The sequence below is a fragment of the Trachemys scripta genome, chromosome 1 (assembly GCF_013100865.1).
Source record: "Trachemys scripta elegans isolate TJP31775 chromosome 1, CAS_Tse_1.0, whole genome shotgun sequence".
Lineage (NCBI taxonomy): Eukaryota > Metazoa > Chordata > Testudines > Emydidae > Trachemys > Trachemys scripta.
In genome coordinates, this window is record NC_048298.1 from 53,040,501 (window position 1) to 53,059,585 (window position 19,085).

Sequence of the window (19,085 nt, forward strand, 5' to 3'; positions counted from 1 at the left end):
ATATCTCTAGAGAAGATTCCATAATATGAAACTAGACAGAAAGCGCATATGGGGGTGAAATGCAAGAGAAGCAGAATTATAGGGAGAACAGGCTTTAACTGAAATGATATTGCAGGAGAGAAGTGGTGGAAGCAGAGAGAAACACTGACTGGCCACAAGTGGTTCAGAGCACAGATCCTCTCCAACCAGACCTCTTCCAGCTCTCTCTCTCCCAACTTCCAGTCAGCACTCCACATCTTACTGAGCAACTACTATCGCCCGACCATGCACCCACTTCCATGCCCGCTCAGGTTCTCCCTATCCCCAACTTGCTTCCATGTTGAACCCATGACCCTACAGCCCTGCTCCTCAATGTGTTTCCCGCCACCTAAATCTTTACTCTTCACCATGCTCCCCTACACCATTCGACTGTTAAGTATCAATTTATATATATAAGAGTTTAAAAGCTGAATATGGCAGGGAAGTACGGGACATGGGGGAAAGAATGCATTTCCCCACAGACCAGGACAAGAAGCCGGGTTATACGGACTTGGATTTGGGGGGGGGGGGGGGGGGGGAGAGGATGGCAATAAAGAGATATATTCTTATTTACATAAACTGGAAAACTAATATATAAAAAAATCTGGTCAACTTCAAGTTAAGTCATTAAACAGTCCACCTATTCCCCACTCAGCAGATCTTTTTCTCAATTTCAGCTACCTCCCATTCATCATCCATAGCCTGTGCATCTCCATCCACATCCTGCATAACCAATATGCAGCTCTGACTATATTTATTGGTCATTAGAGGTCATGTGTTTTAATAATTAACTGTTTAGATAGAGTTAAAGTTGGGAGTATGTATAAGTAAGGTTAAAAAAATTACATGGATGTTGTAGTTATCTCGCAATGAAGGAAATTCAGAATTAAGCTTAAATTTACTTTTATGTGTTTGGATTACCTTAGGGAAATGCAGTTAGAGCACCTAAACCTTATTACCACTATGTAGTGAAGCAATGCAATAACCATATGATTAATGCATAAATGGTGTTTATGGTGCCAAATTAATCAATTTAATTTAATGACAAATTAGATTTTACCACCACCCCCACTGGACATCACTACAAGCCAGTTTTACAGAACTCTGAAGAGCATTATTCAACATGTGTGTGATGGTTCTTGGGATATCCAGAACGGAGAGTCACCTTGTTACTCCCTGCCTCTAGTGAGAGGAAGTCTCTCTTATCATAGCTGGGTGTCAGCTCTCTGACCTGTCAGCCCTTCAGTCACTCAAGAGCTCTCCTCTGGGCTTATGCCAGCCTTTCCTTCACCTTGCAGGCTAACAGTAAGGTGCACCCTAACCTCCAAATCCCTTTGAATTGTTCCCATGTGACATCCAGCCCCCGACACTGGCTACTCTCAGAGATTCCAGATCTTCTGCACCCAAAGGTACATTATATCCTGTTTACCAATTTTACCTTAAACCACTGCTCCTGTAAGCCACACAGAAATTTAACTGGAAAAAAACATAGTGGTGGAAACAAACGGTTGCAATACAAAACAAAATCATAAAAATGCAAAGCTGGCTCTACACTTAACAATTACCTATCCTATCTTAGTAGATTTCCACCTCCCCCACGCCAAAGTTCCAAGCTCACTGGTTTCTCAAGAACCAGGATCCAAACACACAAGAATTCCTTTGTGCCTGGGATTTTCCTCAGTGAATGGATCCAGAGTGCCTCCCCCAGTCTCTGTTATACTGAAAACAGTCTTTTGTTTCTATTCAAAAAGGTGAACGCCTGCCTTGTGGTAGCATTTCTTTTCTACCTTTAAGTGGTTTCAACTGTTGTTGTCTCGGTCTCTGATAGTCTTCCACGGACTGTGACAAGGGTAAACAATAGAACCAAGCATTCATTACCGACTGACCTGGGAGGGGTGACAGCTCCATTTCACTTGAATGGGTCATCATAAAGACACATTACCTCCTGGTTACTAATGTCTACTCCAACTGCATAAAACATACTTTCAGTATAAACACATTATCCCTTAAATATTATCTGTACATACATCTCACAATGATTATGAGTTTTGACAAGTTATGAGTTTTCTACTGATATCTTACATGTTAAAGGATATTTATCCATAAAAAGTAAGACACGTTTGGTGGAGTGAGTTTGTCAGGTCTGAGGTGAGAGCTGTTTGTAAAGAACCGAGGATCCTTTGCGAAGGGTATCTGTGTCACACCATTCTAGAAAAGAAACTTTCAGTTATGAATCAATAGCAAAGAATTACTATTAATCTTACACACAAAATTTCTTCAAAATTTAACCTGTGCATAAGATTTCCATGAGTTTTAACTACACAGGAAATTTGAAGAGTGACCTATTCTGCAACAAAAATTCTGACACAATACTAGATTTCTTCAAATGCCCTTTTTACCAATTAATTCACATACAAAACCTCAGAAAATTCATTCTCTGGACAAAAAGTGGTGTATTGAGGGAAAAGACTATTTTTCATATATAACCAAGGAGTTGAATCCTGCACGAAGTGCAAAAAAACCCTCAATTCAACCTTAATTATAGAGCCACAAGTGCCCCCATAATAGAGGGCTGGTGGAAGACTTTCATAAACAACGTTCAGCATAGATCAGTACAAAACCAGATGAAGAACTAAGTGAATTAGATATGTTATATTGCAAATGGTGGCTGAGAGATGTTTTTCTGCAATGTTTAATAACGTTTTGTGAATGGATCATCTGAATTTTGTAGTAATTTTTTTCATAGCAATTACATAATTATAACCAAGTGCACTCATGTATTACACTTCTGGCCAGAGTTAAGGCTGCATGCTGTTTAAGAAGAGAGAGAAAGCATATGAATTATGGGTGGTGGAAGGGAGGTAAGTTGATATTATGAAAGAACTGCTGAGTAGAATGTAGATGGGGTGTTGAAAGACTTAGCTGCTTAACGGAATGCTCTTTATGGTTTGCATTAGTGGGATATGTAGCCCAGAAACCTTAACTCAAATTTAAGTTCTGTGGCAGAGCTCTGACCTTGTCTCAGTGGGTCCCGCGCTTCTTGTCAGATTACGCTAGCCTCAGAGACTCACTGTGACCCTCTACGTAGCCCTTTTCATTATAAGCCAGCAAGGAGGTTGATGAGAGAACTCCCACAGTCTCTGTTGTCCCTACGGGTTTATTCCCAAACAGTTTAGCCTCATGTCCTGTCAGGAGCCTGTCTTCCCCACCCAGGAGGTGTTTCTGTAGTGGCGAGCTGGGGGGAACCCGGGCCCACCCTCTACTCTGGATTCCAGCCCAGGGACCCTAATGGTAGCAGCTGTTGGCAGCCAACCTTGCTCTGCCAGAGTTGCTACATTTCCCTGGGCCACTTCCCCACAGCTCTCCCGCTTCTCTCTCTCTCTCTCTCTCTCTCTCAACACTTTCCTCACCTTTACCTCAGGGCTCCCTTTCCAATGGTTGAGGGTGTCTTCATTACCCAGCCCCTCAGCCACACTTCCTCTCCTCTGCCTGACTGGAGTGAGCCTTTTTATAGTATCAGAGAGGCCTTAATTAGAGTCAGGTGTTCACATTGGCTTAACGGCTTCAACTGACTCTTTGCAGGCTAATTGGAGTCATGTGTCCACCCTAGCCTGGAGCAGCCCCTGCTCTGGTCAGCCAGGGAACAGAAAACTGCTTATCCAGTGGCCAGTATATCTGCCTTCTACTACTCTACTGTACCCCACTGGCCTGGGTCTATCGCAGTTCTTATTCCCACTCCCAAGTTTCTCTCCCTCCCCCCCGGGTAACAAAAGAAAAACCCAAAACACTGCTCAGGAATAAATTTTAACCATTCACAAATAATTATTTGACAAAGGAACTATTTTTTTAAATTTTAAACTTTTGACTTAGAATGCTTCCAAACCTATTCTTACTAGCTAACCAACAGAGGACAGTATGCAACATTAAATGTGAACTGAGGTGAAAAGTATCTAGAGGCCCTGTGAAGACAACTAAACTACTGATTCCACTAGAGCAAATCAAAATTCACTGTATATAATCTCACCATAGTGTTTGACACCATACATAACGTCTGATTAAAGGATCTCTCAGGGGTTCTCAAACTTTATTTAAAAGCCATATTTCATTAGACATTTGTAAAGCATCTCCCATTCATGAGCACATGAATGAGCACCTCCTGCTACCCTCATTCCACCATACAGACCTGGTCCCTTCCCATTTGTGATCTCAGAACTGGAGGGACAGGACAAATGCCTATTGGGGGAGCTGATATATGTTTCTTCCACCACAATATCTTGCAGAGGCCAGAACAGGACCTGAAGAAGGGGCTTAAGCAGCCACCACAGTGCACGAGATCAGGCCAGCCCCCTGGAAAGAAGGTATGAACAGATCTCCTCTCCCTGCCTTCCAGCAATTGTGGGTTCTGGCAGAGTCACCCAGCCCACCAGAGGGTCAGGAGCATGTGCACCAGCCTCTGGGGAGCCCAGGGCATCAAGCCCCAGCCAATGAGGAACAGAAATAGGAACTGCCAGGATGCCCCTTCCCAGCTTGGAGCCTGCTCCCGCCCCACCACCACAAGTGTCAGTTGCTCCCCTAGCTCCACCTCCTATCCATCCCCCTGCCCCAGCACATAATTAGCTGTAGCTGCTACAGAAATTACATACATGGGAAAACAGCATTAGAAATATATTTTAGATGCATAAATTCAATTGTTTTAATGAAGTTTGTCAGCAATAAATACAGAGGAAAACACACAGAATCTGTCTACGATATTATCCATTCTCACCAATCCTCCAAAAATGAGAGCTACATTTCAAAATGAAAAATAATATGCTCTTTAGTGTTTAATCATTAATCCAGTCAATGCCATTAAGGCATGTATTTAATTAAGGACAGTTACGCACAAAGCTGCCTTCAAATTATCAAAAGCTGCTTTGCAAACATGTTAACTTTTTACAATCAGGCCAAAACACATTAATATGTACAGTTCCAAGTCCTATAAAATGAAATAAAATGTTACTCATAATAAAAAGAATTCATACTAAAAGAACTGGTGAACTTCTAGCCTTTAAAACAACTGATCATTACCCTGTCCTGCTCCGCTTTAAATCATGCTTTTTGCTTAAAGTGGTGCTAAAAACTTCTAAATCCTAAAATTTTCACCAATAAAGTTTTAAAGTTAATTAAGCTTCATAACTGGGTGTGGACCATGCTTTTCTCTCAACAAGAGAGAGTTCTTATTATAAGATTCAAGGGATGATAACATCCAGCAACTCTGGAATAGAGCTGGATGAAATATTTCAGATGAAACTTTTGCCTGAAATCTGCAGATTTGGAGACAGAAACATTTCCATGAATGTCTGTCAATTTTGCAAATTGTTTCGGTCAAAATGCAAAAAGAAAGCATTTCCAAAATATCAAACTGAACCATTTTGACATCATCAAAACAAAACATTGTTTTCAAGCTACATTCAAAAGGGGATTTAGGCACTATTCACATAACCAGTAGTGCCATTCCCTTTACCCACTCTTTTAGGCCCAATATCCAGGGCACTTACCTGGAATGTGAGAGACCCAGATTTGAATCCCTGCTCTAGTTCAGGGACTTGAACCCAGGCCTCCCCTCTCCCAGGCGAGGGACCTACCTAACCACCAGGTATATTCTGGTATGGGTCTCTTTTATCCTGTCCTGTTGAAACTGTACCACTTTGAATCAAATACTTGAATGGTCACTGGTCCAGAGAGAGTAAGAACGACACTATTCCCTTGATGGATAAGGGTAGATATAGATGGCTTGGGTTGTCATTTAGCAAGTTCTGTACCACAGACACTCTAGTTGTCTGCCAAAGAACCACAATGACCTGCATGGACAGAGCAAAGACAGATGTACATTATATAGAGAGATGTTGGGATGTTATGTTAATGGAATACATATGCTCTTTCCACAAGTCTTTTCATCCATGTCAAGTATCCCACAACACTCTGAAAAGCTGAAGTCAGCTTTGCCATTTGAAAATAGGAAATTTGTCTAAGCAAAGATGCATGAATACTTTGTACCAAGTACAATGTTGACCAATATATGCTTGGCCATTGTATACATCAATATGTATTATTCACACCACATATATTAATATGCATTAGACACGCAGTATTAATATAATATTATATTGCATACATATTTCTAGGAGTTACATGGCCTGAACTGGCCTATGTCTTTCTATAATTCTGGTCACATGCTAAGTCAGCTTTGGCATTAGAAAATAAGAAATGTATCAAACCCAAAATATATTAATGTTCTGCCCGATACAAGTTGGAGAACCACCTTCCTCGACCATACCTGCAACACTTAGCGAATACTTTCATGGTTCATGAACACTTGGAATGTAGTTTTAAAACAAGATAGAGAAAATATAGGTAGATACGAAGGACAAAGCGGGCACAAACTAGTGAGTTAAATTTAAAACTTTAAGTAACATATGGTGCTTTTAGCTTGTAAACAACCACAATATGAACAACCCACAATATGGGTTTGAGGACGTATCTTCGAAGCACACCTTCTGAGTAAGGTGAATACACAGTGAGAAGAATTCTTTCCCAAAAGGAGGGTATGTCTCCTCTTTGTATTGTACTGTTTTGTCTTTAGGTAAAAAGTTTGGCTAAACTTAGTTAACTGGCCTCAAATATTCTTAATAGTGAAACAAGGGTTGTCAAGCAATTGGCTACCCTTTTAATCAATAGATATGCTCTAAAAATATTGTTTCACAAATCTAAAATTGTAATGTTCCTCAACTTCCTACCCTCTCCCACAAGAGAACACAGTCTCGTATAATGGCTTTGCACTATACAGATCTAAGTGGCAACAAATCAGGAACCTGCTCAGTACAGAAGTTTTACATGTTTGCATAATATTTATGGTTCAGAGATGGAGAATGTCTCTATGGTTATAAGTTTTAATGTTCAATTAATCAAGTACAGCAAGGTTTCACTATTATAAATGTTTTCTAATAAAAGAAAACTGGATTGGCCCAGTGCCCACGTAAATGAGCTTGACACAGCTACAAAACTTGGATCCAGCCACACTGAGTCACATGTTTTGGGACTATCCCAAGACATAATCCGTTTGATTAAAAGTAAATAGGAGGATTAATCGGATTAAAAATTACTTCCCAGACCTGTATTTTGGAATATATCCCATCATCCTGGAAACTCTCCAGTTCCCAGAAAGCTTGGTTCTCTATAGTATTGCTTATAACCAAACGACTTGCTTAGATGAAAGAGCACATTGCCCCCAGGGATGGAAGTTTGTCACAGCAACTCACCTAATCTAGCAACTAAAGAACAGGTAACGTTTCAGAGACACCACAGACAAATTTGAAAAGATTGAATCTAATTTTTTTTTTAGAAATCTTTCATTAATTCCTACCAGACAGAAGAGATGTTCTCTCCTTTTCCCTTCCTACCCCCACTTTGTCTCCTTTCCCTCCTCCCTCTCATTTCCTTATCTTTCGATCTCAGGTCTATTGTTCTCCCCTTATTTGGGGGAAATTTTTCGATCAAATATAAATAAAAACCTGTGTCCAGTCTTGCACACTTCAAGACAGCAGGTTTTGGGGGAAAATACATTGTGTTGCTCTAGAACAGGGGTAGGCAACCTGCGGCATGTGTGCTGATTTTCAGTAGCACTCACACTGCCCGATCCAGCCACCGGTCCGGGGGCCTCTGCATTTTAATTTAATTTTAAAGGAAGCTTCTTAAACATTTTAAAATCCTTATTTACTTTAGGTACAACAATAGTTTAGTTATATATTATAGACTTATAGAAAGAGACCTTCTAAAAACATTAAAATGTATTACTGGCACGTGAAAACTTAAATTAGAGTGAATAAATGAAGACTCAGCACACCACTTCTGAAAGGTTGCCGACCCTTGCTCTAGAATAAGCTCTATGATATAGACATTACGTTAACAGGATTTAAACAAAGTCCTGTCCAGCCCTCTGTGGCCAAGAACGATTGCTGTGACAGGGGTCTTGACAGAGGGAAGGGAAGAGGCAGACAGTAATATATGCTCTAAGGTTGCTGACAACTGCAGAAAGGTATTCAAAGCTTAAAAGTGTTGGAACTAAAACAAAACAAAAAAACAAAAACAAAAAAAACCTCACCCTGTGAGGTAGCAGATTCTCCAAGATGGTGTCTCTGTTGGTGCTCCACTTCCAGTTTTGGTGCATCACTGGGGCTTTGATCAGAGAATTTTAGTAGCAGTGCTTGTCTAGGTCATGCATGCACTCTCCGTGTCTCAGACCCCCCTCAGTTCCTACTCCACCACCAAGTCCATAGATTAAACTCTGAAATAAAGAGGGGAAAGAGTGGGTAATAGAGCACCCACAGGACACCATCTTGAAGAACTTCAGTTACTGCACAGGGTGAGTAACCTTCATTTCTTCAAAGTGTGTCTCTGGGTGTGCCCCATTTCAGGTGACTGTTGAGCAGTGCCCCTCAGTAGATGGAAGGGGCTTTGGAGTTGCATGGGTAACTGATGATAGTACAGTAAGTTCTACCAATGCATCTGATCTTGATCTATCGCATAGTGTTTTGTAAACATGTTGGTAGATGCCCGGGTGGCTACTTTACATAGGTTCATGATAGGTATATTGTTGAGAAAAGCTACTGAGGTTGATAATGACCTGGTAGATTGGGTTTTGATGCATCCAGAAATCCATTTGGACAGTCTCTGCTTGTAAATAGTGGAACCTTTAGATCATTCTGAAGTTGAAATAAAAAGTCTCTGACTTTCTGAAGGTCTTGGTTATCTCAAGGTAGAATGCTAGTGTGTGTCTGATGTCCCAGGTATGTAATATTCAGTCCTGTTTGCTCCTATGAGGTTTGGGGAAAAATGAGGGAAGATGGATTGGTTGGTTCAAGTGGAAAGAGGAGAGTACTTTAGATAAAAATTCAGGGTGAAATCTTAAGGTGACTTTATCTTTGAAAAAGATGGTATATCGTGGGTGCGCCATGAGGGCTCCTAACTCTCCCACTCGTCAGGCGGACGTGATAGCCACTAAGAATGCCACCTTCGTTGACAGATGTGTTAGGGAGCATGTTGCTAATGGTTTGAATGGGGCCAGGTAAGGCAGTCCTAGCACCAAGTTCAAGTCCCAAGATGGGCTAGGTACTTGTATTTCAGGGTAGACATTTCTGATACCCCTAAGAAAGTGTTTGGTGGTAGAATGAACAAATATCAATATCCTGTCCACCTTGTGGCAAAAAGCAGTAATAGTGGTGAGGTGTATTCCAAGCAAGCTAAGGAACAGGCTGGAGTTCTTTAGTTCTAGCATGTATTCTAAAATCATTGGCAAGGGGGCGGTAATAGATCGGGTTCATTTGTTTTGACACCAGATGGCAAATCTCTTACCTGCATAAATGGAAGTATTCCGTGTGGCTGTCCTCCTACTGTTTCCTAATATGTCCTTCACCTGTGCAGAGCAGGTCAGTTTGTGATGCTGGAGCCATGCTCCTAGGTGAAATCTCTCCAGGTTTAGATGGTAAACCTGTCCGGCATCTTGCAAGAGAAGATTCAGCAAGAATGTGCAGTGCACGTACTGCCATCCTCAATAGGTATGCTTTCCAAGTTTGTCTGGGCCACGTGAGGGCTATCAGGATGACCTTGAACTTGACGTCTCTTATTTTGTGTAGTACCCTCAATAGCAGTGGGATTGGTGGAAACACGTACAGCAGAAACGTATCCCAGTTGAAGAGAAAGGGAGTCCAACCCTGCTCTTGAGCAGAATTTCAGACATTTGCAATTCGGGAGGTCGCAAAGAGGTCTATGGATGGGTGTCACCAATGTTTCAATATGCTCTGCACAACCGTGTTGTTTAGCTCTCACTTCTGGTCCTGCCAGAATTCCCTGCTCAATGTATCCACTGTGGTGTCCTGGAAGATACGAGGCTGACATTTTGACCAGTTCCATAGTTTCATGACTTCAGTGCATAGGGAGTGTGACCTTTCTCCTCCCTTTCAGTTTATATAAATCATGCAGGCAGTGTTGTCCATCATTACTCATATAGTCTCGTTCCTGATCAATGGCAACAAGTGCAAGCATGCATTGCAAATTGCGCACAGTTCCAGGAGATTTATGTGCAACAGTGTCTTGGTGGGAGACCACCTACCCTGAATTGTGTGGTGCTGTATATAGGCTCCCCAGCCTATCAAGGCATCCGTTGTGAGAATCATTGAAGGTGGAGTCTGTATGAAAGGGACTCCCACACACACATTGTTGGGCTGTGTTCACCAACGTAGCAAGTCTTTGACTTTGAGCGGCATTACGAGGCATTTGTTTAAGCTGTGTTTGTATGGTATGTAAAGGGTTATTAGCCAGTCCTGAAGGCAGCATATGTGAAGATGCGTGTGACGTACCCTAAGTTCCCTGTAAGCTGCACGGCCTCGCAGCAGCCAATTTAGTGTCGTGCAGGTGCTCAGGGAACCTGCCCGGGAACGCCCCTCTCCCAGCCCCAACCTAGCCCGGCCTTCAACCTGCCAAACGACTATGCCATAGCCCGGATCAGCCGTGGCCAGAGCACCCCTATCCTGGCCAGAACCCAGCCGTGGCTGGGGCGGCCCAGACCTGTTGCGGGGTGCCCCTTCCTGAACCCAGCCCTGGCCGGACCTGCGGAAGCCAGAGGAGGGGCACCGGTCCTGTGGCCCCAGCCCCGGAGCTGCCGCGGTGGGGAGAGGCACCTCTCCCCCACAGCCCAGATGCTGCTGTGGGGAGTCCTCATGCCCTGCTGTAGCCCCGGAGCACCCTGCTCCACCCCAAACCCCTCATCCCCAGCCCCACTTCATAACCCCTGGGAATCAAGACTGAGGGGAAAAACAACTGAGAAGAGTTGGCAGTTTTTCAAAGGGACACTATTAAGGGCCCAAAAGAAAGCTATTCCGCTGAGTAGGAAAGATAGAAAATGTGGTAAAAGACCACCTTGGCTTAACCACGAGATCTTGCATGATCTAAAAAATAAAAAGGAGTCATATAAAAATGGAAACTAGGACAGATTACAAAGGATGAATATAGGCAAACAACACAGGAATGCAGGGGCAAGATTAGAAAGGCAAAGGCACAAAATGAGCTCAAACTAGCAACGGGAATAAAGGGAAACAAGAAGACTTTTTATCAATACATTAGAAGCAAGAGGAAGATCAAAGACAGGGTAGGCCCACTGCTCAGTGAAGAGGGAGAAACAGTAACAGGAAACTTGAAAATGGCAGAGATGCTTAATGACTACTTTGTTTCGGTCTTCACCGAGAAGTCTGAAGGAATGCCTAACATAGTGAATGCTAATGGGAAGGGGGTAGGTTTAGCAGATAAAATAAAAAAGAACAAGTTAAAAATCACTTAGAAAAGTTAGATGCCTGCAAGTCACCAGGGCCTGATGAAATGCATCCTAGAATACTCAAGGAGCTAATAGAGGAGGTATCTGAGCCTCTAGCTATTATCTTTGGAAAGTCATGGGAGACGGGAGAGATTCCAGAAGACTGGAAAAGGGCAAATATAGTGCCCATCTATAAAAAGGGAAATAAAAACAACCCAGGAAACTACAGACCAGTTAGTTTAACTTCTGTGCCAGGGAAGATAATGGAGCAAGTAATTAAGGAAATCATATGCAAACACTTGGAAGGTGGTAAGGTGATAGGGAACAGCCAGCATGGATTTGTAAAGAACAAATAGTGTCAAACCAATCTGATAGCGTTCTTTGATAGGATAATGAGTCTTGTGGATAAGGGAGAAGCTGTGGATGTGGTATACCTAGACTTTAGTAAGGCATTTGATATGGTCTCGCATGATATTCTTATCAATAAACTAGGTAAATACAATTTAGATGAAACTACTATAAGGTGGGTGCATAACTGGCTGGATAACCATACTCAGAGTTGTTAATCCTGCTAGAAAGGCATAACAAGTGGGGTTCCGCAGGGGTCTGTCTTGGGACCGGCTCTGTCCAATATCTTCATTAATGACTTAGATATTGGCACAGAAAGTACGCTTATTAAGTTTGCAGATGATACCAAACTGGGAAGGATTGCAACTGCTTTGGAGGACAGGGTCATAATTCAAAATGATCTGACAAATTGGAGAAATGGTCTGAGGTAAACAGGATGAAGTTTAACAAAGACAAATGCAAAGTGCTCCACTTAGGAAGGAAAAATCAGTTTCACACATATAGAATGGGAAGAGACTATCTAGGAAGGAGTACGGCAGAAAGGGATCTAGGGGTTATAGTGGACCACAAGCTAAATATGAGACAACAGTGTGAGGTTGTTGCAAAAAAAGCAAATATGATTCTGGGATATATTAACAGATGTGTTGCGAGTAAGACACGAGAAGTCATTCTTCCGCTCTACTCTGCTCTGGTTAGGCCTCAACTGGAGTATTGTGTCCAGTTCTGGGCACCGCATTTCAAGAAAGATGTGGAGAAATTGGAGAGGGTCCAGAGAAGAGCAACAAGAATGATTAAAGGTCTTGAGAACATGACCTATGAAGGAAGGCTGAAAGAACTGAGTTTGTTTAGTTTGGAAAAGAGAAGACAGAGGGGATATGATAGCAGTTTTCAGGTATCTTAAAAGGTGTTATAAGGAGGAGGGAGAAAACTTGTTCACCTTAGCCTCTAAGAAGCAATGGGCTTAAACTGCAGCAGGGAGGGGTTAGGTTGGACATTAGGAAAAAGTTCCTGTCAGGATGGTTAAACATTGGAACAAACTGCCTAGGGAGGTTGTGGAATCTTCATCTCTGGAGATATTTAAGAGTAGGTTAGATAAATGTCTGTCCAGGATGGTCTAGACAGTTTTTGGTCCTGCCATGAGGGCAGGGGACTGGACTCTATGACCTCTCGAGATCCCTTCCAGTCCTAGAATCTATGAATCTAAACCCACACCCCCAGCTGGAGCCCTCCCCCACCCCAACCGTGTTCCCCAGCCCTGAGCCCCTCATTCCCAGCCCCATCCCAAAGCCCACACCCCCATCCAGAGTTCTCACACCCCTGCACCCCAACCCTCTGCCCCAGCCCTGAGCCCCCTCCCACACTCCAAACCCCTCTGCCCCACCCCCACCACACGAATTTTGTTATGTGCACCGATATCCAGGTGATGTGTCACACATCACTTCCATATTGGTGCATATAACAAAATTCATTCCACACATGGGTGGGAAAAATGACCAGTGTTTCCTCTAATACCATGAATGTGCTTGCTGCCATCTGGCCTAATAGTTAGAGGCAGATCTGTGCCGATATCTGTGGGCTGTTCTGTACGGTATCTGATTGACTATAGGGAGGAATCTGGTCAATGGTAATGACGCTTCGGCCTCTTTTGCATCAAGATTCTTCCTGATGAAGTCCACTTTCTGCACGGGTGTCAGCATTGATTTTTGTACATTGAGTTGTAGTCTCATCTGCAAAAAGAGGATGCTAGTCATGTGTATAGTGTCTATGGCATCTGCTCAGGTGGGTGTTTCTAAAAGGCAATCATCCAGATAGGGAAAAATTGCCACTCCCTATTTGTGGAGGTGTGCCACCACTGCGTGAGCACTTTGGAAAACACCTGAGCCGCTGTCGAAAGGCCAAAGAGCAGAACCTTGTATTAATAATGTTCTGTCCCCAGAATAAACGTGAGGAATCTCCTGTGCACAGAATGTTTGGTTCCATGAAAAAAAAAAAAAAAAAAAGGCATCTTGGAGGTCAAGGGCTGAAAACCAGTCCCCTCCTTCCAGTGCTGGTATTATTGTTGCTAATTTGTCCATCCTGAACCATTGGACCCTTATGAAGTTGTTGAGTTCTCGGAGATATAAAATAGGCCTTCATCCTCTGCTCTTTTTCTGGGCTAAGAAGTAGTAGGAGTAAAAACCATTCCCTCTGTGCTGTGATAGTACCTGCTCCACGGTGCCCAAATGTAGGAGGTGGTTTACTTCTTTCCGTACAAGGTGTTTGTGAGAGGGGTCCCTGAAGAGGGATGGAGAGATGAATGGTATCATATAGCCTGAATGGATTGTTTTCAGAACCCAGTTGTCTGTGGTGATGGATTGCCATGCTGGTTATAAAGGGGTCAACTGTATCCAACACGGAGGATGGTTAGTGATGGGGTCAGCACTGAAGAATGTGGGAGATCTTTTGGGCCCTCAACCAGACCCTCAAAATTGTTGTTTTGCAGAGGGCTGGTGGGATGTTGATGACTAAGTTGGGAGATTGGCAATGCTTTGGAGGCCTCTCTCTTTGCCTTTGTATGTCATCGTGCCTCTTTTGTGAGATGTACAGAACAGACCTTGTACGTTGAGTGGGATAAAGTTTACCATTTTCTTTTTGACGCAGGTGTGTATACACCCAGGGAGCAAAGCGTCACCCTTGAGTCTTTCATGGCATGGAAAGACTCATTGGTTTTTGCCGCAAACAGCTTCTGGCCATAAAACGGGTGGTCCTCCATGGTGGATTGTACCTCCTTTGGGAAGCTGGACAGGTGGAGCCACAAAGCCCGGCATAAAACTATGGCAGTGGCCTTGGAGCATGCTGCTGTATCAGCCACATCTAAAGATGCCTGTAAGGCAGTTCCAGATAGGAGCTGGCCCTCCAAAATGATGGACTTAAATTGGTCTCTTTTGTCTTCCAGTAGGATGTCAATAAATTCTGCAAGCTTGGAATAATTTGTGTGGCCGTATTTCCCCATTAGAACAGCGTAATTGACAATCCGGAATTGAAGAGTGGCGGATTAATAGGCCTTGTGGCCAAAGAGATCTATGTTTCCACTCTGTTGTACGGGGTGGATCTGGGTTGTTGTCTGCCTCATTGGTTGACAGCATCAACCATTAGGGAGTTTGGTGTGGGTGAGAAAATACGAAGTCCAGTCCTTCAGAGGGAATGTAGTACTACTCTCTTGGGGGTGGGCAGTATCGTAGCCAGGATCTGAGGTATGTTTTTGACCGGCTCCATGAGTGCATCATTTATAGGAAGCACAATTTTTGATGAGGAGAATGTCCAGCAATTTGTGCTGGAACACTGGGACCTCCTCTCAAGAGATCTCTAGGGTATCAGCCATTCTTTTAAAGAGTTCTTGAAAAAGTTTAAAATAGTCTGCCGCTGTGGGTGGCAATGGCATTATGGCCTCGTCTGGGGACAAGGAAGAATGTTTGCTAGTGGTGTTGTGTCCTGGTCCCAGGCCGCCTCCTGTTCTTCAAAGCTTTCCTCAGGGAGCTCTGAAAGTGCAGTAACTGAGGATGGTGGGGGAGATCTAAGTCTATCCCTGTATGGGTTCTGGGGTACTGTTTCCTGTATGCTCCCGAGGGGTCCCAGTAGGGCCACTGAGTGGAGAATGGCATAGGCGGTGGCATCCCTGGGGGGGCTATACCAGGTCTGGGTGTCAGGCCTGTGATGAGCTTTAGGCTGCACAGGGAGACCCAACACTTCAGTAGATTGAATGGGAGAGGAATGGTGAGATGAGAATGCACCCTCCCCCTCAGTATCTTCTTCCTTGCTAGAGAATGGAGGGGCCAGAGGTGAAGTGGGCTGACATGGTTCTGTGTGCGCCAAAGAAACACTGTTGCCAAAGAGAGGTGATTCCGGCATTGAGACATGCAGGTCCGCATGATGTAGGAAAAGGTGCGGTGCCGATGGTTTTGGAACCGAGGTAATCGGTGCAGATGGCGCTGTTGTAGTCATGGCTTTTGGTGCCTGCATTGGAGCACTCTGCGCTACTAGGTCAGAAGGTGGCATCATAACCTCTCAGTGCCGTAACCTTCAGGAGACTGTCGGTGCCATAATGGAGGAAATAGGTTTCTGTTTGCTCCTCAACTCCGAACCTGCCTGCTCAGGGTCACTGGCTTTAACGGTACACGTGGTACCGGAGGATCCCCTGCCTCAGAAGTACTCAGCCATGGTGTGGTTGGTACTGAGAATGAGGAGCGGGCCGGAGAGGAGAAGTCAAAACCCTTTTCGTCACTACCCTTTTGGTGAACGGGGCGAAGTCACCGGAAGCCGTTGTCCAGGGCAGGTCTTTGGATCTGGATAGTTTCAAATAATAAATCTGAGCACTGGAAATGAGCAATTGCAAAATGTGTTCTCGTGTACTTGTTCTATCTATACTGAATTAATCTGCAGGTTTACAGCTCACTGCAACAAATCTTATCAGCTTGTTAAAAATGGTGACCCACAAATAGTTTTTCATTATGTTAGGCCAGAAGAATGGTAAGTGTCTCAGAAAAAAATAATGTTGAATATTAGCATTTGCTAGACATGCTTAGTCTGTTAAATATGAGTAAATAGAGATTTCATTCAATTTAATAAAATCACTAGAAATGATGTCAGTGTTTTAATGAAACTCATTCTGTAATATCATAGCACCCGGTTAAACAGAGAGCTAATGACTATATTCCTACATGTCTCTTGAAACAAAAGCTCATTGTTTTAAAAATTATTCTTTTGTTTTTTATATTTACATGGCAAGGATTTGTAAGCCTGTTAATTCCTAAATAAGTAGTAATAAAAAGAAAAGAAATAATGCAATAAAGAAAATTTGTTAAATATTCTCTGGATTTCTTCTTGATATTTAAATTTCTCAGTACAAAAGATAATGCACAAAGTGTCATTAAGGGGGCATACAAGTCCAGTTTATGAAGACAATTGCACTATGAGCACAAGAAAACACATCTGAAGTAATTTTTAAAGTGTGCTTAATTTGCCAGTTTTTATATAACTGATACTAGCTGCCAGTAATTAGTTTCTATTTAATATTAGAGCCTACCTAAAAGCAGCTTCCCAAAAGCAGTTCATTCCACAAACATCAGAGGGCAGCATCCAATAGGAATTCCAGTAAGATATAGACAAATTCTTACACCTAACAGGATAAGACAGAAATAACAATCCTATAAGAAAGTTACTGGTTTTACATCAAAATGAAATGTATTATTTTCAGCTCAAACATCAGCACTGTTATTCCGTGGCATAGCAGTTCCATAAAGAACACTAGCTTATATTGTATCAAGACTTAGATAATAAACCAGATACCTACTAGCCCAAACACTAAACATACTAGCTAGAGCAGTGGTCGCCAAGCTTTTTACCTCCCGCCCCTCTTATCTCGGTCTGTGCTCCTCCACCGCCCCACTCCCCCAGAGCGGGGGACACAGACAAGGGTAAGGGGGTCAATGCTGGGGCTTCAGCTGGGGGCAGGTGCAGAGCTCCAGACACTGGGCCAGCAGCTGGGACCCCAAGCACAGGGCCAGGAGCGGAGCCCCAGGCACGGGCTGACAGCCGGGAGCAGAGCCTCAAGTGCAGGGCTGCAGCTAGGACCACTGGTGGGGGGGACTGGCAACTGGGGCCAAGACCAGGAGTGGAGCACGGTGGCACTCTCTCCCTGCCCCCCATGGGGGCTGTCCCAAACCCAGCCAGGCCCCGCCCCAAATATTCCTTTGTTCCCCCCTAAGGGGGCACACCCCACACATTGGGGACCCCATAGAGGTACATCTATAAGAGAGTATTGGGCACCATCAGCAATGTCCAAGAGCAATTCTATTATGAGAAGCCCCGTCCTCACTCTTGCTCTCCCTTTCCCCCACCCCACCATTACCTCCAAATGCCAGGAAGGGAAAGAAGGCTGGGCTTTTTACCAGGCTTCTGACCCAGACTCTTCTTGCGTCTCTTTGGATATTAGCCTGTAGTTAATAGGCATCATACTTTTGAAATGCTTCACCCCTAAAGGTTGGCAAGGAGGAGCTGTCTGTCTTTTCACCGCACCTTTAATATTTCGTATTCTTGTGAGGAGGGAGGATTTCTATGACTGCATATGTCCTCTCCACATGCACATACTATTTACTGAATTTTTCTCCCTGGTACTATTTCCAGTGCTTGCTTCTACTGATCCTCAGTTCTTTTTAAAGCAAAAACAGCATGAAATTGACATTTTCATTGCTACCCACAGAGTTTTCAGTAACAGCAGTGAAACTGACCAATCTAATTTCATTCTGCTTACCAAAGCTGTGACCAGCAGAATTGTTTGCTATGGATAAGTGAGGAATATAATACATAAGTTTAATAGTAGTTTTTGCAACCCCAAGAACTAGATTTTTTTTAAAATGAAAACTTAAATGTTGCAGAAATTGAGGATATAGGTCCCCTCGCAGTCCAGAGCAAGCTTTTAATTTGCCATGGGCAAGTGGCAAACCACTATCTACATTACAGGGATATTTTTATTAGAATCAGAGGGTACCTTGCAAATACTGGTTCTCTTGTGACCCAAGGAGCAAGGTGAACTTCCATTTAAGTTAGGGTTACCATATTTTGAGCCTCCAAAAGGAGGACACTCCATGGGGCCCTGGCCCCGCCCACACACACCCCGCCCCAACTCCGCCCCTTCCCCAAAGTCCCCGCCCCAACTCCGCCCCCTCCCCTGCTTCCCGCGAACATTTGATTCATGGGAAGCCTGAAGCAGGTAAGAGGGGTGTGGGGGGAGGAGGCGCGGCCCAGTCTGGCCCCCCCAGCGTCTCCAGCCTGGGTCGGCTCGGGCCCTGGGGTGCCGGCCCGGCCCCCAGGCCCCTGGCTGAGCACCCCCGGCCCGCCCAGCACCCCCGAGCCCCCGGCCCAGCACCGCACCCCCGAGCCCCCAGCCCAGCACCGCACCGCCGGCCCCGCCCCCGGCCCAGCACCGCCGGCCCCTCATGTCCCGATTTTCCCGGACATGTCCGACTTTTTGGGATTTCCCCCCAGACGGGGATTTGGAGCCCAAAAAGCCGGACATGTCCGGGAAAATCCGGACGTATGGTAACCCTATTTAAGTATTCTCAGGAATTTTCTTTTTCTAAGGCCTCATCTAGTCTAGAAAAATACATGCTTTCTATACAAAAAACCTGTTCGCTAAACTAACAGGCTTCAAAGCCCTAGCGTAGATGGGGCCACTAGTATTTCACCATAACATTTTTTAACAGGTTGAAGAGCTAGCATATAAGTGTTTTTTCCTCTAGACAGCCTAAATCAGTCCTAAATTAGAATAGCTTTTTAAATATAATCTTTTTTAAATGACATTTTGTCTGTTTAAATGTCATTCCCGTCCACCCAAAAA

At 43.9% G+C, this 19,085-nt stretch overlaps 1 protein-coding gene across 1 annotated transcript in view; it reads right to left on the bottom strand.

Moving 5' to 3' along the window:
- The window catches only part of GXYLT1 (glucoside xylosyltransferase 1), a 79,052-nt gene that overhangs the window by 41,289 nt on the left and 18,678 nt on the right, over positions 1 to 19,085 (bottom strand). The window contains exon 2 of the mRNA XM_034769529.1: positions 16,773 to 16,865. Within this exon, the coding sequence (XP_034625420.1) occupies positions 16,773 to 16,865 (93 nt within the window). The remainder of the gene's footprint in view (positions 1 to 16,772; positions 16,866 to 19,085) is intronic.